The following is a 24835-nucleotide window of genomic DNA, read 5'->3' as shown; positions in this document are numbered from 1 at the left end:
CATACATTATATAATTTTCATAAGTATATTCTTCGTTATAAAATCGTTGTTAGAAACAACTAACCTTTTCTTATTTAGAAGTTTATTTACTAATGGATCTACATATTCTTTCTAAAAGTTTAGAATACCATACAGTAGAATTATATTTACAAGAGAGAGATAATCGTAGTTCAATAACTATGGTCTATTATTTTGAACAATAGCACGCATCTTTGGTTTGCTGTAATATCCAATTTAGATGTGGACCAACTCTTGTAAATATCGAAATGGCAGGGGTGCTACCACATTTATTTACATCCGAAATTATACCTGTTATGAAGTAGAATGTCTCTTATTAATTTACTATTTTAGTATATACAATTTCAGTCGTGAATGATTTATATAATCATAATCAGATAGCTGTAATAAAATTATCAACTATGGTTATTTGAGTGACTCATACAATTTTAGAACTAATATCATAAATAATATACGTACCGACTAGATCATATACTCCAGCATATGAACGATATTGCACTGAAGAACCTACATCATTCTGAAAAATATATTTTCATATTTTATTGATACGAATTATTGCAAAGTCATATAAAATAAAACATAAATCAAAAAGAAAGATAAATTCTTCTCGATTGAAATTTAGTAATTTAATGGTATTCTTATTATCTAATGGTTTGTTAATACGTAGCTTTTATATCTGTACTTAATTAGAGAGTTTCGATATTAATAGAACTTATAAACAATTAGTAAGATAATACTGACGATAAGTTAACATACCTCGCATACAATAGAGCTTCCACCTAATATTCCAGCACAGCCGGAATCGTTGTGAAAATTTGTAGGATTTATGCCAGAACTAATACACTCGTCGCGTCCCAAAATTGGAAGACCCAATTTTCGCGGTCGACAAGTCTGATTGTTGTTCGTATCTTCCTCTGTGCTCACTATCCACCCAACCAAAGTTCCAACTTGTCCCAGATAAGTCGAACCTGGAACATGTAGATCATAGTATACGTTGTATTAATAATAATACTTATTCTTAAACATAAATCTATGTATTATAAATTGAGTTTAAAATTGGTCAATTTCGTTTAATATTAACAGTAATTGTGTAAACTTGTTATACGAGTTATATACCTGGGTTTGGCAAACAAATGGGAGAGATTCTTCTCTCGAATTTAATTGGCTGACTTAATTTCATCAGTGCCAAGTTATGAGCATGTGATTCTACGTTATACTCCGGATATAGAACCAAAGATTCAACGCTAACTGTGGTCGATGATACATCCAAGTTACATCGATCGTATTCTCCAAAAGATATTTTTACTTCCGGCGTGGTTACACTATACACGAGATCGGTAAATTATCATATAAAATTTGTAACAACGTCACCTTTATCTTATTTACTAACCCAATGAGTTGGCTGGCAGAGGATAAAACATAACGATCGTTTATTAGAACTCCGCTGAGAAGTAATTTTGATTTCACGTGAATATTTGCAAGCCAGGGAAATTCATGAGCCTTCGTGTACTCCCCGCCAAGGAATCGTGCCTCAACAAATCGATTTGGTCTTCCGCAAACTGTAAATAAGTTACATCGATAATCAACGAAGAAATTTCTTGTAACTTATATCGTAAAAAAGATTGAAGTGTTTTCTTACGACAATTGCCGCATGTTTTAAATCTCCCAAGCAGGTAGTCCAGAACACCTCGTGTTTGCCGCAGTTCGTCATCTTCTATGTCCTAATGAAATCAACACAAAAATCTTTAGAAAGTATGTTTATATATGAATACGTAAATTTATTTGTATATTTTATTTTCTTGTTGTGTCATTCTTTAGAAACTTAGACTTTAAAATTACATCTTAAAGCTTACATCAATTTAGGCTTAATTAAATTAAATCATCCATAGACTGCAGACTTTTATGTATTTGTGGGATATTTAAAGGTACAAAAATGCACAGAATGCGCGTAATATATCAAAATATATAAAATATCAAAAGTATAGTACTCGTAATAATTTTCTATCTAAATTATTGTAAGATTGCTTACGGATGAGTTAAATTTATTGCAGTGAATGAACCTCGAAGTGAGCACCAACAGCAAACCACAAAAAATATATTTGAGGAAGCCTTGCAGCTTCATGACTTTTCTCTCGGCTGTCGAAACGATACTGGTCCCGGTTAAACGGTTGGTTTGTCTTGTATAGCGGGATTATCGTTGCCCGCATCTTGAAAAATATACAACGCTTTTTCCTCAATGTCGAACGTACTAACGAGTGGTTCCTCGGTATCGACCAAAGGATGCCGATCTTGTTTTTGCTCGTTTCGTTTTCGTTTGAATTATAACCGGTTTATAACCGGTTAGTACAGTACCGTTAGGCTATTTCAGGCATCGTATGATGGACCAATCCATGGAAATGGTACATGTACGTTTGACACATATAGTATCCCGATCATAAGCTTTGATTTGCATTTGCTTCGACTTGAAGGATTAATACGCGTCGACTTATCCTTCTATGCAGAGATTTGTCGAGAGAGCGTAATCGTTTCTATCGATTTGAAATAGGCTATGGTTGAGTCGTATTGATTGATTATACTGATCAACTGCTTTTTGTCGATTTCGGAAATTTAAGAGTACAGTAGAATTACATTTATATGAATCTAATGGAGGTAGTTCATATAATAGGAATTGACTCATACGATTTCTTGTTCGAACAATAGAAATTCTCGTTCCAATTGGTAGGTTCAATCGACAGGAAGTTAACCCATTTATATTGTAAATTACAATCTTCGCATTATTTGCTGTCTCGATCCTTTTAATTGCCTAAATATGCTTTATCATGTTCGTTGAATTATTTGTATATTTAAAGTGTTATAGATTTTTAATTGTTATTAGGATGAAATAAAGTGTATTGATAATTGTTGTATAATTTGTATAATAGAAACGTTTATTGACTATCTTGTCATTGAGCATATTATTTCATTTTTAAAATGATTATAATTTTTCTTTATATTTGAGCAGATCGTGTAACACTCAAGTGATCTTTTAATTCGTAATAGTTGTAATTAGTCCTCTTTTTTAGATGAAAGATCATGTACGGGGAATGTTTGAGTATTTTATGAATACTTTTTAAGTAATTCCTAGGGAAGTAATTCGTACATTACTTACATTTGAGCATATTCTCTTAGAAAAAGATTTATCAAAAAGCAGAATAAACATTTGCTTGTGTAGAAATTACTCTCTACATGAATATTAATACAAGTAGCAATATCCAAAAAAAATTATCCCAATTCATTGTTGCTTCATAATAATAATTAATATAATACAGAAAAATCTATTGTTTTCCACGTTGTTACATATAACAATAGATCTTAATTTTGTTCACAGAAACATCCCTCTCGCGAGTGGTAAACTATCCAGTTTATGTATCGTGTGACTCTTGTGTAAACGCCAGGGTATCCTGGTCGAGCACATCCGTTTCCCCAGGATACTATACCTATGAGTTCGTATTTCTTGTCTTCGCGTTCGGCTATCAGTGGTCCTCCGCTATCACCCTTGAAGAAAGGAAAAATGTATAATTTCATCTATAATTTCTTTGAAGAATTGAGAAGAAATAATTTAACGATTATTTTCTGCATAGTTGTACTATCGATTTAAAATCTATGATTATAGGTCTAAGGTGTTCATAGTACAAATCGTCCGACAGAATTCGTAATATTTAATTATTTATAATCCTTAATTGATATTGTACGTGATCAATTTTAACTCAAATGTATCATAATCTACTGCGGTGGGATAAATGAAGATAAATGGAGATAATTATAACCCCGTAAAAGAATTTTTTTTGTATCTAAGTAATTTTCTGCTAAAGTTTTATCCACTGCGCGTATATGTCAAGATACTTCCGTACAGAATGAGCAATGTTTGAATATTGATAAGAAATTCAGATCTCACCTGACAAGAATCCTTTTTCCCATCGGGATATCCAGCGCACATCATGTTATCAGAGATCATACGTGGACTGTAGCTTGTGTTACGGCAATCCTGAAGGCTCATAACCGGTACCTCGACTTCCTGCAGCAGGCAAGATGGCTTCCCATCCTCGTACAAGGTACCCCAGCCGGACGCGATTGCTTTCGTTCCAACGTATTGCTTATCTGGAAACATTAACGTGGCCCGTATATGCAACGATGGAAACAATTATCAAACAGAAAGAGTAAGAGCCAGATTACGATGCAATGCGAACAAACACGCGAACGACCTATACCTGTGTCATAGCTGGCTAGAACGTTTCGTATTTGAGCCATTCGATTTGATCCACTTGCACTTTTCACCTAGTCGCTTGACACGAATTATGCAATTTCGAATAACGATTGCCACCGCGTTTTTTCATTGAGTTATGATTCGAAATGGCCCGTTATCACGCGGTTGCATTCGCGAAAGCTACCCGTATGTTGACTAATTTCTGCCTGTAATTCAGCCCCTTCATGAATCAGCCAGTAAATAATGCGATTATCGAATGAAACATGCAACGATATGTGTTCGATCGATGTAATTATTTTATTTTTTTCTTTGAAGTTGCCATACTAGATTTTGAATTAAAATATTATCGACAGTCATTGACGTAGATGCATTCAGGATGTATGCGTTTTGTAGGAGTACTTTAGTCGTTTCCACAATTTTACAGCGGGGAAAGTACACTTTCCATCTACATATTTCTGTTTTAGATGTTTTTAAGATAAGATGACCTTCTGTTACTCGTATTCTTATATGGGTACTAGTCAGTAATAACATTGAATTTATTTGAAGTGAAGACCATATGATGGTATGTGTTGGATATTTTTAATCGTTAATTGTTTTTGTTTTGATGACCGTGGAGAAGGAAAATATGGTTATAAGATAATTTCAGAGGATGCATTAAATCATTTGTGAGGCCGTGTATTTTTCTGTTATGAAAGCTTAAGTTTGTAGTTAGAAGATTAATGTAGCAATATCTCATAGATTTGAGTTATGCTGGCTTTATTAAGCACCGCATTGCTAAAGCCGAGATGTCTGTGGTTGACGTGTGAATTTATTATCTCTGTAAGTACTTGGTAGAGTTTAACGATAGGAATTCGTTCACACTTTTTTTTTGATAGAATTAAACAAAAACATATTGATCGATAGGAGAAATGACACGCTTTCGACTAAACAGATGAAGATCGATACAAGAAGAATTTGCGTTAAAATTTTTAACATAGAAGTAGGTCAATTTTTTGTCATTCGTATGCTAATTCTGATCGTCCAAAATCTTGTTAAGTTTCTAGTTAAAATAAATGCGATAAATGTGTTTCGAAACTGAAAAAAGTTTTTAAGAATTACGGAATTCAAATGACGAACGTTCTCAAAAGTTTATATTAATAATGCTATCTTACACAATAATTACTAATTTACTAATTAATTGACAAATTACAAGTTGTAGACTATAGACTTTTGTTATAAAACAAGTTTGAAAATTTTATCATCACTGATTAATACCAGTTATAATTTATCACAGCGCATTTTACATGTGTTTATCGCACGATGAATGCGATATTATGAATCGTAGAAATTTCTTGAAAAACTACGATTTTTTTTTTTTGAAGAAAAATAATTATTTTGTTTTCTCAAAAGATTATGCACTAGTTATTGGTACACTAGTAATCTATACCTTATTGTTTATTATTAGCAATATTAATATAAATATAGTATTTTGATGTCAATAATAAAAATAATAATATACTAATAACATTAGCAATTATATATATATAACATTTTAACATACAAATTTAATTAGCAAAAGGAAGTACAAATGTTAGCAATATTTGCGTTTAATGTAATAAGAAAAGTAAAAGTCGCACCTTTTTCTGTTGGCAAACATATGGGCCTTATAGTGTCGCTGAGAGGCACTCTTTCGTTCAGCCGTAAAAGCGCGATGTCATTGTCGAAATTGAGGAAACTGAAATCACCGGTTAACACTCTGACCACGTATCTGGTCTCAGCTCCTCTCTCGGTACACCTGTCGTGTTCACCGAACGTGACCTTGATCATGAACCACATGAACCTGAAAATGGGACTAGCAAAGCTGATCATGCTTCTCTGGAGAACTGAATCATCGCTGGTAATTTAAATGACAGATTCGAAATGTTTTGTTCTATCAATTATTTTTCTGGAGATTTTAACACCTGAAGCTATAGAAATCCTGTAGCAACTAGAATTTTGTTTTATTTTCGAAAATTTGGAAATATAGATATATGAGAACGTAACGTGCAAGTCACGTGGGTATTATAGAGGGTTATTGCTTATTTTTCAGCGAATGCTTACCCTTTGACACAGTGAGCCGCGGTCAGGACGTAGCGATCATTAATCAACGTTCCACCACAGTAGAATTTGTTCAAATACGAAAGCCTGGCCATCCATGGGAATTCGTTCATGCGAGTAGTTTGACCACCGACTATTCGGCTTTCTTCGTTCCGCAGACCGCAACCTAATACATAGTTTGAACAGGTAAAGGTGTTAACAACCTGGTTTTCTTAAATGGAAAACGCAGTTCATAACGGTAACGAAAGATAAGATAATAAGTTGATAATATCGATTGGAATTTAATGGTAAGATGGAATTTAGAATTTGATGTAATATAACGACGTTGGGATTAAGTAATAGCGTTGAATAGAAATTTAGTGCCTTTTGTGTGACCGCTTTTTGTTTTAGTGAGTGTGGTTATGTATTCATTATATAAACAGTACCAATAAGTAACATTTAAGTAATAGAATTTTAGTTTCTCAGTTAGCAATAATAATTTTATTTTGTACTAGATGATATTGTATTTATTATATACATTGAATGTATTGAATAATATAATTAAGTAAATATTTCGAATATTCTCAATATTGTGTAACCGAATTTTATATCGTCATTTGTAACTCATTACTTTTTATATTGTTAGCGAAGATAGAAGCTGTACTTACTACAGTAACAAGGTGCAGGTGCTTCCATGGCGTACGGTGGTTTGTTACCAAAAATACCAAAAAAGTTTTTCACCCTCTCACCGAAAGTACTTGCCTAAAAGTTTTATGTAACTCTAACTCAACATCAGTTTATTATCATCTAACAGAATTAACATTTCTTTTTTAAAAATAAAATTTGATTCATATTATACGTATCATATTATTCATATTATCGTGTAACATTTTTGTACGAAATCGTTCAACTATGTAATCTGCTTATTATTAGGTATTTAAGTTTCAATAATCGTAAACCATAGGAGATCGTCGCCCACTTACGTTGCACCTAAACCTAAATGAATTAACACAAACCTACCAGACCACTAAATCTACACGGTTATCATGAATCATACAAATTATTAAAACAATTTCATTATTTTATAATATTCTATAATTGTCTAATTTCAAGCGAATTCACAAGTAAAATCAATCAGTGAAAAAGTATTAACAAATTTTTACTATTTTATAGTATTCCATATTTCGAAAATTATCACTTCTATTAATATTAATGATATATTACTAATATCACAGTTCAAGGAAATTCTATCAGGAAGAAGATCTTACTTGACAAGTTTTTGAAGCCAGATACAGAGCGACCAATAATACAACGCACTGGGAAAACTTCATTTTCCGTGATCAAATTTAGTCCGTGTTATTATCCGTGTGAAGTTTCACGCGTCACGTTCCACAGGAAGGATTCTTTATTGATGAAGGATCCTCCGCGCGGGCGCTGTCAGGAACGAGTTACGGACATGTCCCTAGCTGGGAGTTACTATCGCCAGTGTCCCACGGCGACTGAGGACGACTCAGGTCGAAGAGGTAATTGCTATTCCAGAAGAGAAGGAGGGCACGACCGACTGGTCGGCGACTGGACAGTACCTGACCAGTTCGGGTTCACGTTCAGGGTCGAATTACGGATGACTGTTATTGACCGTCATCAGGGTCACGCTAACTTTTCAATGGTTGCCATCGATAGCTGCAATCTTATTTTTTCTCTTTCCATGGGTATTGACTTAACCACAGATTCTAAATATAAGATAATATTTTTTGCTATGATTATAGATGTTACGGACGAATATTAGGAGTAATTTAATTTTAATGCTCGTCTCTTGTGTGTATCATTTACAGAAATTGATGTATATGTTATAATTACTATACTGATCAGACAGTGTGTTTATCAGTCAGTCATTTTTATGTTTTCGGTAAAGACATTAAATAAGTGTAAAAGTGTCTATTATTCCTTGTAAATGTGTTTATTACCTATACTTGTTGTTAGATGTAAATATATGTACATATATATTGATTGCTAAGTCACTATTACATTTATTGAATTAATTAATCCAGTATGTTATATAAGTGTGATTAAATTAGAATTTATTTGAATTTTAAATAGACAATGATTAATAAGAATAAAATTATATTTTATTTGTCGTATTTGAATGTATCTCTTAGAACGAATAAAAAGTACATTTTTAAAAAATTTTATGATTTAATCCTGACGATGTTGGCAGAAAGTACATAGAATGTCATAGAAATCATATACGATATTTTAATACTGTAAACGTCTTTTTAATAAATAAAGCTTAAGATAAATCTAATAGTAGAGTAATTTAAAAATTCTGTTGATTATGTTATTTGGTCTTCAAAACAACAACGTACTATTTAATTCCACGGAATACTTTATTCGTTCAAACATGACATTGCAACATTCAAGAAAGAAAATGTTTTTCTTTCACTTATTCCTGTCGTGTAAGTAATCGAGACGCGCCCAAAAATTAATGCCTCGAATGTATTATGCAGATTTAAAGGGAGAAGACGTTTATGAATACCTATCTGTATCTTATTATATGCAAAACTTTTATTATACATACTGGCGCGTCAACCGGTACCGTTGAACCGCAAGCGTTTTGTATTAATAATGTGCCATTGGTTCAAGATAGACATGAGACTATTCGATATGCCGATTAAAGTCTGGTTTTTCCACTTTCGACCAAGTTACGATATATTTAATATCGTTTGGCATTTATCTGCGATCTCGAATGTGTGGCAGAAGCAAGAGCTCTTCGATTTTACGGTATCATCGACGAGAATTCACTTTTAACGATTCTGTTTTCCTCAACGACATTACAAGAATAGTTGTTGAATAACGTCATATTTATGAGGGGACGAGGAAAGATCTTTTAAATACATTAATAATAAATTATGAATCGGAATTCTTATTTTGTATGAACAAAATGTGTAACATTTATTGTATGTGTATCATGATTGAGAAGATGTAATTTTTATACCGAAGAAAATAAGAGATTCTTAGTTTTTATTGGCGTTTTAGAAGAATATTTGCTTTGCACATTTGTATAATTTTAATTAAATTAAAATAATTTTAAGAAATCACAACATTTATTGAAATTGAAACTTTGAAATTGCATTAAAATAATTAAATTCCTGAGTAAAAATTCTCTTACCTAAAGAGTAATTTTTATGCAAAAAGAGATGGTCGCGGATATAAATTTCAAGGACTTTCAAGGATTTTTTTTTTTTTTTTTAGGAATTCCACTTAATACAAACTTCTTTACTTAGATTGCTACTATCCTAAAATAATAATTTCGAAACTAGAAATAATTAGAATTTTAATTAGAATTAATGAGTTATTACTAATATCAATTGATATTATTACCTGAAAATACTAATACTTGAGAGAAAAATTGAAATTAAAAGAAATATAAGAAAAAAGATTGAATATCATTTGAATTTTCAATTACAATATTTGCACTGTTGAAACTCATTTAAATTACATCTCAAAATTAATTGCATTAGTATACATTTTACGCGTTACGTGTGACTTTGTAAGTGAAATTTATCTCTCGCAAACAGTTCCAATATCAATGTTAAGCTATTGTGTTACCTTCGATATAGATATATATATACATTTACATGGCAAACGTTATATCATTGAGTACTGAATTGAAAGATACATACATGGTGCATCAATGCACACGCTGTCGTCCTGATTTCAGTAGAATGTTAGCTTCATTAATTTAATCGTGGTTCGACAGAAAACCGTTACTGATAATTATTCTAGCAACGTTCAGCCGCCATTCACGCAACAAAAGGTGTGACACCAGCATACTTCGAATTATACAATATTCATACATATTACATTTTGAAAATATATATATATATAAAATAAGAAATTTCAGGGAGCAATTACGTTTTATTGAAAACAAATGAAAACGAAAAACATAGATATTTATTATAGAATTAAACAAAAAACATTACAGATTACTAATTTAATTAAAACGTATAACAACTTACTAAGCGAAGTTCATTGTTGTTTTCTTATTTTCTACATTTTTTTAACATCGATTGGATTTCCTTAAATGAATACTTTTATATAGCGCGATACATTAAAATATCTCTTCTTTGTTACTATTAAATGATTATTCTAATGTCACAGTTCATTAATACATTACGTACAAGATAAAAAAGTATAAAAAAGTAGTAACATTTATCGTTCACGTATAAAATAACTTTATGTGATAATGACAATTAACTGAATCATTAAGTCACTAGAATATGAGCAACGATTTTTTGATAATAGAATATATTTTTTAAAGATAAGACTCACGATTGCATCGAAGATGATTCAAAAGACGTGGCAGGCTTATAACTACATACATTTTAAAGTAATCTTCTATTTTATACCTAATCAATTAGTAAATTCATACTAGTAAAAAAATATAACGATTCTCAACAGTCACGCTTGAAAATTAATAAATAATTACATAGAAATATAAAATATTATTGCTTCCTATGAAGATAGTCTCACAAATTCTTTGTACAATTATGGTTGTTGATGGTCGTTCGATCATTTTTAATTTGTACATATACATCCTTCTTTCATATTCGTATTGATCCAATTCAGGTACCTAGTTACCCTGGTGTATACTCCAGGATATCCTGGTCTTCCGCAACCAACACCCCAGGACACTATTCCTGTATCGAAAAGTATATTGAAAGATACATCTTGATAATTCGAAAGTGAGCACGTTAAAAGATAAACAGGAAGCTATAGTAATTTCTTACCAACTATTTCAAGCCTGTCGCCTTCGTGTACAAGTAAAGGTCCGCCACTATCTCCTTGACAAGAATCTTGACTGCCTCGACCAGCACAGATCATGTTTTCCGTGATTCGATTAGCGCGATATTTCATTTTACGGCATTGTATTAAACTTAATATCGGCACTTGTACTTCATGGACTTGTCCAGCAAGCGCACCTCCTTCAGATGTCCGCCCCCAGCCTACCACGGTGCCTTCTTTACCAGCCGGATCGCTACCTGAAATTATTTCAATGAATTTTTGTGTTTTATAAGAGAAAGGTCTAGGCAATCCTTAATATTAATTAAGTTATTTTATTGCAATTATTTTGTAAATTTCTTTTTGTAATTTTTTATTTTTAGCTATCAAATGCTAAATTTAATCATCAAATAAACTAAGTTAGTTTCCAAGTTCTTATTCCAATTATTAAATCAATTCACTTCCCAAATTTGGGTATTTTAGAAAAAGAACGAAAATTTAATTTAACAAAGTTACATATTTATTGTTATTTTATAGTCTTTTTTATATTAAGAAACGCGTTGTTGTATCAGTTGAATTTTCGGGTTTGGCTTCTAGAAAAATTTAACAACGACTATACGCTTGACGAAAACGCGGAGCAAATATCACCGGTTGCAAAAGTGCTAATCTCTTATGTTAACATGGCCCATTGTAACAAAAGGTGAATGCACTTGTATGTATTTTTGGAACATCGCTCAAAACGTTGTTAAAATTTCGATCTGGAAACGTAGAATATTTAATGGAAAAAATATAAAAAAATTATATGTTCCAAATATTTTATTTTTAATTTTATATTCTATTTAGAAAATGGTACCGAGAGGAAAACCAGTTTTTTGTGCAATATTTTCTGGACACATCGTAATTTTCGTTCAAAATACTCTCTAATATCAGTAATAATTTTACTAAAGAGAGTTAAATATTCCCAAACATTAACAGACGTACAATTGCTCATCTCTTTTTACCTTTTCTTTTTATTACCTTTTTGAGGTAAACATACGGGTTTGACAGTTTTAGAAAATTTCACAGATTTGCGAAGTTTCAATAAGGCGACGTCGTGATTGTACGAATTCATGTCGAAGTTCCTGTGACGAATTATAGCGCTCACTGCTCTCATTATGGCTTTTCCGTCGGTATTTACATGTTGGTCGTAATCACCAAGTATCACGCGGATCTTCGACCGTTTTAATCTGAAAGACAAGTGACATTTCATATGTTACGGCGTGAAAAAAAATTTTATATATTCCTCGATGCTTTTTTATTAAGCGGAGACCAAAATATCGGAAATTTGTTGATGGAACATTGAAAACCAGAGAACAGATTAATCTCTTTTTAATCTATTATTGATGACTAATTTATTTTCTATGATTTTCGTTCTTCATTAAATATATAGTAAATTTAGTTTTTAGATAGATTTTATTCTTAAAAAAAAAAATTATAATTTGTTATAGTACTAAATATAATTTCAAATAACTAGGAGTCAAGAATAAAAGTGAAGTAAGTTAAAATACTAAAACTTCTGGACATTTAACGACCTCATTTCAAATAACTCAACCTACAAAATAACAAAGTTCAGAAAAAGAAAAGGACTGCTCATTCAGCATGTTTTTATTTCAATAACGTTCATACTTTACTTTATCCTACATAAAGACTTACACAAGAAAAATTATAGAAACTTTAAAACGCTATCGTTCGAACAATATTCCATTCCATTTTTAGCAAACTACCCTACGTAATAATAAAAGTTTCGTAGAAAGGAAAAAGCTGACAATAATTTTTAACATCTCTCTTGCAACAACATTCCGTACGTGGGAAGTTGGAAAAGCTCAATAAAGGTATCTGCACAATTGCGTAGCAGTTATAGAAACCTTTTATGAACGTACTATGTGTATTATAACATAGAAACATTTTGAAATTTCATTAGCAGTATGAAATACTGATTGCGTCATAAGACACGATTGAATAACAGACAAACGAAACAAAAGATTTATAATGAGATAATTATAAAATAAAAGCATCCAATAAAATATATCCAATTCGTATTAACCATTGGCACTCGTTTTAATGCTTTTAATTACTAAAATAAAATACACAGTATACGTGAAAACTTTTATACGATAAATGTTCAAACATTTTAAAACTGTAATAATAAAGTTTCAAAGAGAGGAAAATAAAAACATAACAAAATTTTATGGAGTCCAAGAAACTTACCTACGTACACAGTGAGCAGCGGTAAGAACGTAATCATTGTTAACGAGGCTGGCTCCGCAATGAAAGCGACCCTCGTACACAAGTCTCGCCACCCACGGATATTTGTTTGGGGTTGTTGGTTGCCCACCGACGATTCGGTCCTCCTGATTGGATATACCGCATTCTGAAAAGCAATTCATCGTTCGTTATTGCTTGTTACGTGTCACCGTCAACCGCTGCAGGAGCCGGAAATAGTGAGGAACGCTTTCTACCGTAAACTGTTACATCGGTAGCCTAGCACGCAATCATATGTAGGTACCGACTGACATTATTACACTGGACATGGTCAAGTGTAAATTCCGTCACGTGATGTAATAAGTTTGCAAAGTCGCGTGGGGGAAAGTGATTTTTCGATCGCACTTTCGTTCCTTGCCGATGAGGAAGAGGCAAGACAGATAGAACGCTATGAAAACTAGTTCGTAGATTTCTTTCTTTCCCCTCCCCACCTTTTTTTTGTTTGCTTGTCAAGATCCACGGAAGTGAAACTAGTTTCTAGATATGTTTTATCTTCAAGCGAATTGATTTGAGATTTTAGTCACGTAATTTAGATTTTTGATATTATTATTCTCTTTCTATTATAATGAAGATTTTAATAAGAAACAAGGTATACAGTTTTGTCTAAGTTAGATATATTTTACTTGTTCATTAAATCCTCTTTCTGTATCTATTTGTTCCGGACTTGATCCCTTCCTTCCATTATTCATCTTAATTTCATATTGTTAAAGTTACTATTTTATTTATTAATTCCTATTATTAGTATTTTCTGTTAATTTTGTTATTTCTAATTACTAAAATATTGAACTTAAATTAACTGCTCTCTCTCTCTCTCTCTCTACATCTTTTATCCGTATAAAATCCATACATTTCTAATGTATAGAATATCAATAAATCTAATATTTGTGAGAATAATTTATATTTTTAACAAAATTCTTATTATCGTAAAATAAACAGGTCTAAGAAATTTTATTTCGTAGCGTTATCGTGTATTTTAAAAATGATAATATCAAACTGATATATTTAACATAATTTATTTTACAACTTTCTACTGTGCTTCTACCGTTTCTTGATTTATGTACAGCTATAATTCAAAGAACGTTGTCGAGAATATTTTCATCATTAATAATCTTTTCTGCAAAATCACGAACAATTTCTAAAAATGCGTAGTTTCAAGTAGAAAATAAAATACAGAAAAAGGAAGAAGGAGAAAGTGTCGTACCTAGCATACAGTACAACCTTACCGCATGTACAATTCCTTGACACAGCATCATCGTCATCCAAGCTGCTACTTATGTCAAGGCCGAATAATTCATCAAACAAGAACTTGCCCTTTCGATTGCGAGTCGAATTCGTTGTCTGCAAAAAAAATGCATCGGTCACTCTTCGGCTGTACGTTCACTCTCCATTTCGAATAAGCAAGAAGAACGATCGGGGAAAGTGACCATGATCCGAATTATGGGTCAAGGCCTGCGTCGTTAAAATCGATTCTACACGAACAAACTAGAAATCTTGTATATTACTCATAAATATAATATTCAGAAAATTGATTCTAGTAAAAGTATCACGAGTATAAAAACGCGATTGAAAATTATCCTCAATTTCGTGGACATATATGTAACAATTTCTCACTTATATTCTTGGATCAGTAATGAAATATTTGAAACTGTTCATGAATGCATCAGACAAAGTCTTGCGACGCGAAGTAAAATTTACGATGAATCGAATAATAAGTGTAAAAGAGACGGGAATTTCATAAATCTATAATTCCTCAATTACATTCCTCGTTCTACTAAAATATTCGAAATTATTCATGAGCGTCTTACACAAAGTCTTCCAAAGTACAGGAAAATTTCTAATAACTCCAACAATAAATGCAAAGGAGATGAATTTTATGAATATATAATTCGTCCATTACGTTCTTCGATCTGTATGTAAATGATATGTACCGAGATATTTAAAATATTTCTCTTCATTTTCATAGGCATGTTATACAAGTTCTTCCGAATTCAAATAAAATTTACGATAACTCCACCAACAGGTCTAAAACTCTAGTAACTCGCAACACCAATTAAACGTCACTCGTAATCTTCAGTTTCACTATCAAATGTATTACTTACACTAAAATTCGACGTGGTCAGTGAATTATTTTGCAGGAACTTCACATTCAAACATATCACATGAGCGAAAAGTAACAAGATTAATCCGAAAGTCCATATTTCGCGCGATATGCTTTGTCGAAACATTTTCCGGTTAGAGACTGTGGAGAAATGTCACGGTAGAAGGTCTTCCCATTCGTCGACGAACCTTCCTAGACACTCCATGTATTCACTGAATTTTCCATGATAGTGCATTCTATCGCGTACCGGCACACCTTCCACTGTTCCTTCGATTTCTTTCTCCTCCTTCTTCTTCTTCGTCTTCTTCACATTTGCCCCTAGATTTAATCGAGAGGCTGCTGGAGATCGGGCGGACGTGGTGCAGACGCTTTCACCGCGCTTCCACGAAGACGTCGGACTGGCCGAGACCAAGACCAACACCGAGTGTTCGACTCACTCTCGAAGAAAGTTCTTTCACTATGTCCTGTTGCTCTTCCCATTCAGTATGCGATGCCGATCGCACATGATCCTCTCGTTTCGAAATTGGCAAGATGGACGTGAATTCGTGTCACGCGACTGCCCAGATTCGTTATATGGCACCGTGTCTTCCGACTATTCGATGCTGTATAACATTTGCATTTGATTCATTAAAAATATTGATAGTTAATTAAGATTTAGACTTAGAAAATATCTAGGTTAACTTTAATTAACGTGTGATTATCAAACTGCTGATCTTTATGTTTGCAATCTAAATAGAAATTTATTTCAAAATGTACCTAATTACGAGGCTGTAGGTAGTTATTTTAATTCATATTTTCACAAATGTGAGATGTGGACAGGTTGTTTTAGCTGCTAATCTTGTAACGAGAAATTTACTCTTGATAATTTATATTTTTATATTTTTGCATATTACGTGAGAATTGTGCGCGTTCTTGCACCTTCGAATTTTCCATGTATAGGTTGTGAATGTTCATATATTTATGGAAATTTTAAAAAATGCGAGAACGTAGAATAATATGTAACATTAAAATTGTATCGATCGTTCGATTTAATACACAGAGGAACTTTTTTAAAATAGAAATCGAGAATTTGGAACTGTTTGATATTCCAATGGCAATTACTTTCGACAGACCATGGAATTGTTTCAGTTGTAAATTATTTCAGTTGTAAATGTTAGAAATTCGAGACTTGAAACATTTTCAGCGATATCTCGAAGTTAGAATTTTAAAAATTCTAGAAATAAATTCTGCGAATGAAAGATATGCAAGTATCTAACTATCAACAATACTTTGACACCGATGTATTGAATTGTTGAAAAATTTCGTAACATTTTCGACAGTAAATATATTGTATATCGTATACGATATTGAAGGAGAATGATTTGTCAAAAATTTCTATTAAATACTAAAACATTAAGTTGAAGCCTATGCTACTCTTGGAAAGAGAAATCGGAATCGATTAATTAATAAGATTTCGTTTTTCAACGAGAAAACGTTGAACATTGGCCAGAATGTTTTATCCCACTCACTTCATGGAATGTACCACAGTATCACGATCATTTATTTTTGTTTCCACGCTATTTTTCTAGTGACGAAAAATTGCTGAAGAACATAAATATAGTTTGTTGGAAAAGTGTGACTAAAGTCATAAAAAAAAAAAAAAAAAAAAAACAGACCTTATATTATTCTATAAAAAATTAATTCTATAACGATATATTGGCTTGACAGTTTTTATAAATTCTGCTACGAATTTTCCAAATACTCTAATAAAGTTAGTGATTTTTTATATTTACGTGAATAAGACGTTCGTGATGAAGAACGACGATCGTGATAGGTATACTTAAGAGAGATATAATGAGGTCGTAAATTAATTCCTGATATGAACTGAGCAATCTAGCTATAGTTACAGTCGTATACATCTTATATAAGCATTTTGATTTTTCCTAACTCCAATCTTCCATGAACCGCTATCGCAAAACTCATTCGTGAATCGATATGTTTAATTTCATTTGAATATATGTACGTGAAAAATAGTAAATTATAAGTTTCTTATCGAAGAATATGTTTTCCCGATTATGCATATATTATACACAAATTTTTATATTTTCATATAATTTAATAATACGTAATAATGTATACTAATATAATTTATTACGCAGAAAGAAACAATTCTGAAGTATGATCTTGACCTAAATCTCGAACTTTATTTCCCGATATATATTCGAAATTATTGTTTTGCCTCTTAAAATACAGGAATCTTAATATCCACCCGATTTTATTATTTTACAACTCTTCCATCAACGGTACATTAAAAGCAACCATCTGCAGATATTCTTTTGAGATAATCGCACCGTGGAAATCGGCCGCGTTACTTCTGCTTGTACGATTCGATTTGACCATTCGGTGAAATATAAAAGAGACACGTTTCCGGTGCCCTTTCAAAAAATTTCTCTTCTAGCGGCTGACTGGACGGATGGCGACGTAAATGTGTTTCTATCCTTGACAAATGAAATCACGCGGTGAATACGAGTTTTGTCATGGGAAAATGTTATTAAAAAAGTTCCTTGCTGCTGGAACACTCAGGGCTTTGCGTTTACTTTATATCTGCCCTCTGACCGTCATGTGCTTTCTCCGACATATAATAAGAGTTCCTGTTCCCAAGAATTTCTACCAGGGTTGTTTCTCAATCGGTATTTTGTGATTTCGTTGACAACGACTCGGTTTAGTAGAACATTTTGTAGAACTTTTATTTGAAAATTATATTATATTTCCTTTAAGTACCTTTTTTATTATAAATTGGAAGTATCTGTAATTAGTATAGTGTTTCTTAAGGCACCTTAAATTGTATTCTGAAGGTATATTGGCGTAAAAATTGTAAAATACATAAATTTTCTTACCAACCTTATTATATAGGTATTCTTCTTTGTGATTTATCTAATAAAAATCGGTATTTTTATTCGTCAGCGATCAGGTTAATATTCATGTATTTTTTACAGTGTTATATCTTTATCCTTCGTATAATAAGCAGTTAAAGTTCTGAAAGAAGAATTGCATTAAAATACAGTAATTCAAAGAATAAAGAATTTCTTATAAACTAAAGGTTATTGTGTATAATAAAAGCATTGTATGAGTTTCACTTTATGGATTACCCAACAATTACAAATATTTTACGTAGTACCAAGTTCATAGTTCTTGCTGTAATAAATTATTAAAAATCCGGAGAAGAGTCGCGTTAAAATTTAATAATTCACAGAATGAAAAATTTCTCGCGAACCAAAGAGAAACTTTCCCTGTCATCCTTAATAAATATAAAACAATTACCAAGAATAATTTTACTTTTTACAATATTCTACCTTCATCGTGATACATAATTAAAACTTTAGGAACTTTCTTCATAAGGAAGCTCTAAATTATATAAAAGAACAATCTGTATAAATAACAATAATTAGTAATTATTAACTAATAATACAGATTAACTTTACTTTTTACAAACATTTTACCATTCTTATGAAATGTTCAATGTAACAAAATGTTCTGAAAGTTATTTTTATTTAATAAGCCCGAAGAGTTGGGATTCCTTGTTTCATTTCGGGAAGAATTAAGAGTCGTTGGTAACGACTGGAGGTTTCACTAACCCACATTCACCGTTGAAAGCAAAACGTTACTGTCTACTGACCCGGTTTCTGTTATTGCCTGTTCATCTCGATCGAGGACTGCCGTTTATCTGACATCTCGTTGCGATGTCCAGCCTTTTTTTCCAGCCATTCTTTCAGCAACCGTTAGTTTTTACCGGTTTGTTCCTGACGGAGCTTTTGTTCTCATAATTAGTCCGCAAGTACGATCGATGCGTTCACCGTGATCAAACTTCGGATGAAAATTAAGCGAAGTTTAAGAATTTCTAACCGTGATCATAATGTTTCAATTATTTATGAATTTCTAAAAGAATTATTTTCTCGATTCCATAGATTCGGATTGATTACATCAATGACAACACGATTAAAGGTAAATGTTATCATTTATGTTAAAATGTTATGTTATCATTCTATAGTTATTGCTTAAAGATATTAAAGTGGTATAAGAGCATGAGAAATATTATGTTTACGAAATTGTTTAATTTTGTTCTTCTGCAAATTAGAAAATTTCAGTATAATTTTATTTATTTTATAATAGTTTGAAGCATTAAATGTATAATAATTTAAATTCTTCGTACTATGGTTTACACTAGAAGGCTTCAAAAACAACATTCAATTATTGATAAACATGTTCTTTATTCAACAACTGTTTCATACAGAAAATGCGACATCACAGAAAATCGGAACTTCTTCATGTATATGTGTATACTGGACTAGATCACCTCAGCTACATGCAATTGAACAAACAATTGCAATAAATTAATAATAGGCTATAATGGCTCGATTGTACATATTCTATAACTATTTGCAGTCAGGTCGCGAACAACAGACAAATATGCAAATATTCATCAACTTGTCAGAAGAAAATTAATTACCGAATGTTCTTCTATTTCGTCTTAATACTGACCGTACTGTTTGAATGTCTTAATGCGATTGAAAGTGTCATATTAATAATGTTCGAAAGGCATGTGTGTCCCTAAGATAATATATATATACTTATCATATCAGTAACTATGTTTAAAGTAGGAAATTAATGTCGACGAGGTGGTGGGCATACGCATTCGTCATCTAAATGATCTTTAAGCCATCCGAGGTAATTTGTTAACTTTGTGTAAATTCCTGGGAAGTTTGGTCTTGCGCATCCACGACCCCATGAGATGATACCTGAGCAACAAAAATAATTTGAATATGCGATACAATGTGTATTAATGTATTATAAATTATAGATTAATATAAATACGAATAGCAAGAGAGATAGTGATAAGTAGCGAATAATTTTGAAATTATAATAAATGATGAATAATAATGTTACCAATTATTTCTAAATGTCCAAATGTTCCTTTCACATGCAGAGGACCACCGCTATCACCCTATGTTATAATAGAAGGATAATTCAGATTATAAAATATTGTTTCGTATGTTGTTGTATGCGGTACAATTTTTGTCTAATCGGATACTTACAAAGCAAGCATCGCGATTACCCGTTAAATATCCTGCACAGAACATATTTTCACTGATTCGATTCTTCTGGTAACCTGCTTGATCGCATTCTTCCTGCGACAAAATTGGGAGATTGACTCTTCTTAATTCATTGCTCACTGGTTCGCTCTCTCCCGTTCGACCCCAACCAATCACCGTGGCAGTTGCACCAGTGTAGTCGATAGCTTCTAGAAGATATACGAATCTTACCTTTATTCAGTAGATGATACGGTGTATTTTCACGAAATCATAATATGTTTTCGAAGTCGTCAAATTTAATAAACAAATTTTTAAGCAGAACCATGCGAAAGTAAAAGTAAATGAAACTAAAACAGGACAATATTCGAGATTAAAAATGAAAACTAACATAATGAGCTAACTTTCGTCTTGTAAATTTTTTTAAGCTTAATACAATTTTATGATTATCTCTGTCGCGTAGTATATTCTTGCTATAAGATACGTGATATATTTGTTTACGAAATATTTACTCAGAATTTGACTTGTCTCATATTAAAATGCGAATTATTCAGAAAAAATAGTTCGATTTTCTATCTCCTATTTTACGTTCTTGTAGTTATTTAACTGGCAGAAATGTTATTTTAATTTGTATGTTATATTTCATTTTAGTATATTTTTCAATTCAATATAAATCGTTCGTCTGGCTATTGCATGATTTGTTGAATCCAACTACAGAAGTATACTTACTGTCTTCAGGCAAACAGGCAGTTCGCACGATACCATTTACGTTCACTGTTCGATCCATTTCGATAATAGCAATATCGTTATTGTACGTGTATGAATGAAAATTTTCATGTATAACAACAGACTTGATGCGGCGAATTATGGCATTTTGGTCCAATTTTGTCCGATCATTGTCCACCAGGACGAGTTTGATGCTTCTTCTGTCGAATCTGGAATTTATTAACACAGTTACAGAAACATTGAAAATACAAATTTTCCAATGACGTTTCATTAGAAAAAAAGAAGAGCATTTTAATTCTATCGCTGTCAGTTAGCATTTAGTACATATACTTTTAAAATTAAATGCACCAATGAAAGTTGAAATGAAAGTATCATTTCAACAAACGAAGTTAAATTAATATCATCGTAACGAATTTCAAGCTTCGTTACTGCAAGCAGAGAGAGAGAGAGAGAGAGAGAGGGAGAACTGACGAAGAACTTTCAACATTTCTTCGCCTCATATTTTGTATTAACAAGGTAGACAAGAAAAGGAAGGAAAAGTTAAAATTTCATTTCCAAATCGTATTAGCTTGACAAAGAAACTTTTATACGTTTTCAGAAACAGATGGATTTGCGAAAAGCAATCTACTTTATGCAATATAAGATCTAATGGAATTGACGAAATTTTATCGAATTTCACACATTTCCGTGCCATATATATCACCAATAAACTCACGATAATTATCACAAGCATCATTTTCACTACACGGTGAACAACGTTCTTCAATTCAGCATCTAAGTAAAATAAAAGTAAAGTGGGTAAAACGTATGCAGGAGCACGTACTGCTAAAATTTAACAATCCGTTTAGCTTTGTTTAATTTAACAAACCGATTTACTCCGTGCAATTTCTTTAACTTCTTTCTTTTTTTTTAAATTAATTTGATAAATTGACTAAAGGGATTAAAGCGAATTAACGAATACATGTATGCAGGCATATTATAAAATATTTTGCATGAGAGAGAGATGATACTCACCCAGATAAGCAGTGAGCCGCTGTGAGTACGTGTTTCCGCGTGATTAAACTACCGGCACAGTAAAATGTGCCTTGTTTGGTCAGGCTAACAATCCATGGATATTCGTAAACGCTCGTCACATTCCCACCGACGATCCTTGTTTTCCTACCCACGCCACAAACTGCAACAGGTACGTAGAAATCGGTCCACAGGTGAAACGTGGTTGCTTATTTTTTTACGCCATTCCAAATATAAATGTTTGTATCTTTTTTGGTCTAATATAATAATTCCGCAATTGTTACATTCATCGTAATTATTGTTTTACATCTATGAAGATGTTACAGTAACTTTATAATGATTTTGAGCGATACTGGCTGGATTAATATGTTGAGAGAGTTTAAGAAAAACATCTTGTGTAATATAACGTAAAAATAAATTCTGCAGCATGCATCGAATGAAAGTTGCAAGATATGTAAAATAAATGTGAATTTATATTCGTTATTATTGTCGCTATTTTAATATTGACATTTGGTTAATTCTCATAGTAATCGATATTGATCCTGTTTCAATTAATTATGTATGTATGTATGTCAATAGCGAGTTGTATTTCGTGTGATTTAAAAATTAATTCTGCGATATATGTAAATTATAAAATTCTCAGGATACAAGTAAATCCATAATAGTTATAACACAATTATTATATAATAATAATCATCCTACGTGTTTAAGTAAAAATTGAAGAACCAATTTAGCGCGAATTGCAAGTAATTACGATGGTTTTTTTAATTATCTAGTCGCTAACATCAAACATTTATACATTTTTTAATTGTTCTTTTTTAGGAAATTTCTTGTTTATTTCCATCAATGGTCTCATTGAAAGTAGTCGCAGGCATTTTCTCCTTTTGAAAAATGTGGGATAAATCGTGCCATGGCACTCATACGGTCTATCGCTCTTATTACAGCGTTCTTAATTACCACAGTCGTTGCAGATGTTCGGCCTCTTTGATGGAATCGAAGAAGTTGAATTGAAATCGATGTAAGACACCTCGTCTATTGCCGATAGATCGTCGACCTCGGCGCTCGTAATGTTGTAGTGTATTTGAACGTTTGATGCTGGCAGGTTCTTCTCCTTGTTCCTTGTTACCTAAATACAAAAGTTAAATAATATTGGGATTTCATAATTGACATGCCACGACATCGAAACAATCTATTAAACTTCAATTAAAGTAAGTACATCATAGGTGACCTATAAGTGTTTAGTAGAAACTAATTAATTTGATGTTTCATTTAAGACAGGCTATCAATCGTATTTATCGTGTAAGGCATAGAACACCACTTAAATGACCCAATTCAAATCTATGGTCAATTTAAACCGGCCACCTACAATTAAACTATAAATGTTTATGCAAATTCATATTTTATATTTTTATCAATATAATAAAAAAGATAGAATCTACATAAACATTTACCTAGCGTATATTTTTTCACATTTAAATTTCCTCTACACGCATAATCGTCCTCATTCTACTTATGATTCAACCTACTTATGACCCAACAGAGTAGCGTATCGACTTATGATCCAATACATTAGTAATATGCACCGATTGAAGATTAATGTGAGAAAAACAAAGCACCCAAATAGGAAATCATTTCAAACTCATCATAAACAGGTAGGTTACTTTGTTATAACTAATTACAACTAATATATAATCCATTTCGTCGCGGATAAGGATAACTAATTAAAAGAAAAAAAAAACAGAATACAAGAACATAACTCACCACTCGCGGGAACGCATGGCTGCAGCAACTTATCCAGAGGAGGATCACGACGAGTGTTCGTTGCATTGTCGCGTGGTTCGACATATCGCGTGTCCCGAATGGCATATGCAGCGTGCGTTCGGTTTGCTGGTAGTCGACGAGCGGACACACAGGCGGGATTTCGATCTCTCGTGTGCTGTACGATATCGGTGTAAGGTACTTACTGCTCGTGCACGTGCCTATGCCAGGCGTGAAAAGTCTAAAGGTACCGTGGCCGTTTTGCCGTTTTATAGTAAATTATAACTATTGAAGAAACCGACCTACGCTGGTCGGTGGGGATCGTCAACCTTGAGTGGTGCGTTTGCATTGGCAGATGTTGCATGTGACAGCGTTTAAATCAGCCGTAGTATTCGTGTACGCGGCGTTGTCTCACCTGCACACTCGTTTATCACTGATACACACGCAAAAATAACAATGTCCCATGAGTAAACGAATAAGTAGAATTTATGTGTGCGAGAGACCGAGTAACGACCAATGTCAATCCTCACCACCACCACCGCAACAGTTTTTGTCTCCTCCTACGTTTCAGACCCTTCCGTACCCGTCCTTCTTTCCTTCCTCTCGAAGATCCGGTAGACTGGATCAATGTCACTTTCGTCAGACGAAATTCTTCACGACTCGCCGTCGCTATTGTTTTCCAACGACCGAACACTATCAGACGCGTGTGTAGTTGAGACACACTAATTGGAAGGGTTTCGCTTATCAAGTGGAGCAGGTCTTTTTGTTGGTCGTAGGTTC

The 24835-nt window shown here is 32.5% G+C and overlaps 4 protein-coding genes across 7 annotated transcripts; all 4 read right to left on the bottom strand.

The window, feature by feature from the left end:
- Window positions 1-65: 65 nt before the first annotated feature.
- LOC126920024 (vitamin K-dependent protein C-like) lies at window positions 66-2840 on the bottom strand. Of its 2 annotated transcripts, none has more exons than XM_050729879.1 (7): window positions 2048-2840; window positions 1658-1739; window positions 1409-1577; window positions 1135-1340; window positions 775-986; window positions 478-535; window positions 66-399 (listed from the first exon to the last, which is right to left on the bottom strand). In XM_050729879.1, the coding sequence occupies exons 1-7, from the start codon at window positions 2138-2140 to the stop codon at window positions 392-394; spliced, it is 828 nt and encodes a 275-aa protein (XP_050585836.1). In that variant the 5' UTR covers window positions 2141-2840; the 3' UTR covers window positions 66-391. The 2 variants fall into 2 exon arrangements, with proteins under 2 accessions (XP_050585836.1, XP_050585835.1); XM_050729878.1 differs by having other exon boundaries at window positions 66-309; window positions 2048-2837.
- Window positions 2841-3177: 337 nt separating this feature from the next.
- On the bottom strand, window positions 3178-7849 carry LOC126920025 (trypsin-1). Of its 2 annotated transcripts, none has more exons than XM_050729880.1 (6): window positions 7585-7849; window positions 6985-7078; window positions 6341-6503; window positions 5878-6092; window positions 3953-4155; window positions 3178-3552 (listed from the first exon to the last, which is right to left on the bottom strand). In XM_050729880.1, the coding sequence occupies exons 1-6, from the start codon at window positions 7645-7647 to the stop codon at window positions 3370-3372; spliced, it is 921 nt and encodes a 306-aa protein (XP_050585837.1). In that variant the 5' UTR covers window positions 7648-7849; the 3' UTR covers window positions 3178-3369. The 2 variants fall into 2 exon arrangements, with proteins under 2 accessions (XP_050585837.1, XP_050585838.1); XM_050729881.1 differs by having other exon boundaries at window positions 5878-6080; window positions 7585-7848.
- Window positions 7850-10274: 2425 nt separating this feature from the next.
- LOC126920023 (trypsin-1-like) lies at window positions 10275-15947 on the bottom strand. Its single transcript, XM_050729877.1, has 6 exons — window positions 15496-15947; window positions 14620-14734; window positions 13343-13505; window positions 12113-12321; window positions 11104-11355; window positions 10275-11013 (listed from the first exon to the last, which is right to left on the bottom strand). The coding sequence occupies exons 1-6, from the start codon at window positions 15619-15621 to the stop codon at window positions 10892-10894; spliced, it is 987 nt and encodes a 328-aa protein (XP_050585834.1). The 5' UTR covers window positions 15622-15947; the 3' UTR covers window positions 10275-10891.
- Window positions 15948-19721: 3774 nt separating this feature from the next.
- On the bottom strand, window positions 19722-24685 carry LOC126920021 (trypsin 3A1-like). Of its 2 annotated transcripts, none has more exons than XM_050729875.1 (7): window positions 24059-24685; window positions 23255-23423; window positions 22301-22460; window positions 21290-21495; window positions 20567-20769; window positions 20418-20475; window positions 19722-20269 (listed from the first exon to the last, which is right to left on the bottom strand). In XM_050729875.1, exons 1-7 carry the CDS (start codon window positions 24161-24163, stop codon window positions 20136-20138), a joined length of 1035 nt encoding a protein of 344 aa, XP_050585832.1. In that variant the 5' UTR covers window positions 24164-24685; the 3' UTR covers window positions 19722-20135. The 2 variants fall into 2 exon arrangements, with proteins under 2 accessions (XP_050585832.1, XP_050585831.1); XM_050729874.1 differs by having other exon boundaries at window positions 20567-20772; window positions 24059-24679.
- Between the last annotated feature and the right edge of the window lie 150 nt (window positions 24686-24835).

Source organism: Bombus affinis, chromosome 9, assembly GCF_024516045.1.
Source record: "Bombus affinis isolate iyBomAffi1 chromosome 9, iyBomAffi1.2, whole genome shotgun sequence".
Classification (NCBI taxonomy): Eukaryota; Metazoa; Arthropoda; class Insecta; order Hymenoptera; family Apidae; genus Bombus; species Bombus affinis.
The sequence above is the reverse complement of the archived record's forward strand: the minus strand, read 5'-3'. Positions and strand labels throughout refer to the sequence as shown.

Coding starts and splice junctions, on each gene's coding strand:
- LOC126920025 (XM_050729880.1), bottom strand. CDS start 7,647: ATGAAGTTTTCCCAGTGCGTTGTATTATTGGTCGCTCTGTATCTGGCT. Junction 7,079..7,584: donor TGGCTTCAAAAACTTGTCAA/GTAAGATCTTCT, acceptor TAAAACTTTTAG/GCAAGTACTTTCGGTGAGAG. Junction 6,093..6,340: donor GCGGCTCACTGTGTCAAAGG/GTAAGCATTCGC, acceptor CAGCTTTGCTAG/TCCCATTTTCAGGTTCATGT.
- LOC126920021 (XM_050729874.1), bottom strand. CDS start 24,163: ATGCCATTCGGGACACGCGATATGTCGAACCACGCGACAATGCAACGA. Junction 22,461..23,254: donor GAACATCTGCAACGACTGTG/GTAATTAAGAAC, acceptor TACCTGTTGCAG/TTTGTGGCGTGGGTAGGAAA. Junction 20,773..21,289: donor TGCCTGTTTGCCTGAAGACA/GTAAGTATACTT, acceptor TATATCTTCTAG/AAGCTATCGACTACACTGGT.
- LOC126920023 (XM_050729877.1), bottom strand. CDS start 15,621: ATGTTTCGACAAAGCATATCGCGCGAAATATGGACTTTCGGATTAATC. Junction 14,735..15,495: donor TGACCACGTCGAATTTTAGT/GTAAGTAATACA, acceptor TTTTTTTTGCAG/ACAACGAATTCGACTCGCAA. Junction 11,014..11,103: donor CGACAGGCTTGAAATAGTTG/GTAAGAAATTAC, acceptor TTTTCGATACAG/GAATAGTGTCCTGGGGTGTT.
- LOC126920024 (XM_050729878.1), bottom strand. CDS start 2,140: ATGAAGCTGCAAGGCTTCCTCAAATATATTTTTTGTGGTTTGCTGTTG. Junction 1,740..2,047: donor GCAATAAATTTAACTCATCC/GTAAGCAATCTT, acceptor TGATTTCATTAG/GACATAGAAGATGACGAACT. Junction 987..1,134: donor CATTTGTTTGCCAAACCCAG/GTATATAACTCG, acceptor TACATGTTCCAG/GTTCGACTTATCTGGGACAA.